General features: G+C 34.1%; 1 protein-coding gene across 1 annotated transcript; it reads left to right on the top strand.

Moving 5' to 3' along the window:
* Window positions 1–669: 669 nt before the first annotated feature.
* Window positions 670–1,296, top strand: LOC138899719 (agamous-like MADS-box protein AGL62). The gene has a single exon (XM_070186409.1). It carries the CDS (start codon window positions 670–672, stop codon window positions 1,294–1,296), a length of 627 nt encoding a protein of 208 aa, XP_070042510.1.
* The last annotated feature ends 288 nt before the right edge of the window (window positions 1,297–1,584 follow it).

Below are 1,584 nucleotides of genomic sequence, written 5' to 3'. Positions count from 1 at the left end.
ATTTAAGTACTATTCTGCTTTCTCGCTTTTTGATCTCATCATTATTGTGCCCGGAAACTCTGTTCCCGGACTCGTCAGCTCTGTCATTTCATCTGCATTATAAGGCTAAGTATTTTATATTTCATCACTTATTGTGTTACTTTTTAGATCAAATTAATTTACTTGTCTAGAAATCACGAACAAATTTAACTGTACCGTTTTGCGGGTAAACAATAATCATTTATTTTTGAGAGGTTATTCGCTCCTCTTGATTATCATCATTAACCTCACTAGCTCCATTAGGAGCAACTAATAAAAGGGTTGACAATTGCTAAATACAAATGCTCAAGCTGTAAGTATTGATTATGGGATATATAGAATAAATTATTGACTCATATGAGGAAAATATTTATAATATATTGTTGACTTCTACGAGGAATATTGATTATTACATGATAATATGCCAACTAAGGTGCATTCAGTTTCCCTTTATCCATGCATTAAGACGCTAAGATATTATAACTCCCAAATCAATACATAAATGAGTTATGTAAAAATAACATAGTAGCAAAAACTTGATTAAACTCCAAATCCCCTTTAAATAGTAGTACATGTTTACACTCAATCCACACAATTGGTCTCTGGAATTCTTTTGTAAGAACAATTGTCTTCGTTTTTATAGTTCTAGACATGGCAAAACAGCCTAGCATGGGAAGGAAAAAGATAAAAATTGCAAAAATAGAGATGAAGAATCACCTCCAAGTTACCTTCTCCAAACATCGTTCAGGACTTTTCAAGAAAGCTAGTGAACTATGTACACTGTGTGGAGTTGAAATCGCCATTATAGTTTTCTCCCCTGCAAAAAATGTTTACTCCTTTGGCCACCCTAATGTTGAGTCCATTATTGATAGGTTTCTTTCAAGAAATCCTCATCCAATAATCTCCAATCGACTTCATTTCGTCGAGGGTCAACGACATGTCAATATCCTTGACCTCAACTTGAAACTCACTCAAATTCTTGCTCAGCTTGAAGTTGAGAAGAAAAAGGGAGAAACACTTGATCAAATGAGGAAAACTAAGCAAAACGAATATTGGTGGGAAGCCCCTATAAGTAAACTTGCTTTACATGAGCTTGAGCATTTAAAGGATTCAATGGAACACTTGAACAAGAATGTAACCACTCATCAGAATAGTATTTGTTCCTCTTTCATTGCAAATGGTGTTGGGATTTTTGATAACTATGACATCAAGCCATTTATGGATGCATCAAATTACACTCATAACCATACCTTGGATTATGATCATGGATTCTTTTAATCTTTCCCCCTTCTTTTATTTTGGTTAAGTTAATCTAGCCGGCACCTCACTGGTGGCCTTTGGTCTGAGTTTTTTGTTTATCAGTTTGTGTATTGCAATTAAGCAACAACAAGATGTTGGCTGATCTCAATAGACGTTTCATTGTTAAATGATATTAATATAGCGTAATGTTTCTTCCGTATCCTAATTATAGGCAGTTACCTTTATAATTATCTTTTAGGTAACCTGACTATATAAAACAATTCGCTAACTACCAAATCAGTAAGTAACTAACTCGGATCAGTGACT

This window comes from Nicotiana tomentosiformis, chromosome 10 (assembly GCF_000390325.3).
Source record: "Nicotiana tomentosiformis chromosome 10, ASM39032v3, whole genome shotgun sequence".
Lineage (NCBI taxonomy): Eukaryota > Viridiplantae > Streptophyta > Magnoliopsida > Solanales > Solanaceae > Nicotiana > Nicotiana tomentosiformis.
This window is presented reverse-complemented; position numbering and strand designations above follow the sequence as displayed.

Excerpts from the sequence above, each read along its gene's own strand:
- LOC138899719 (XM_070186409.1), top strand. The coding sequence starts at position 670 with ATGGCAAAACAGCCTAGCATGGGAAGGAAAAAGATAAAAATTGCAAAA.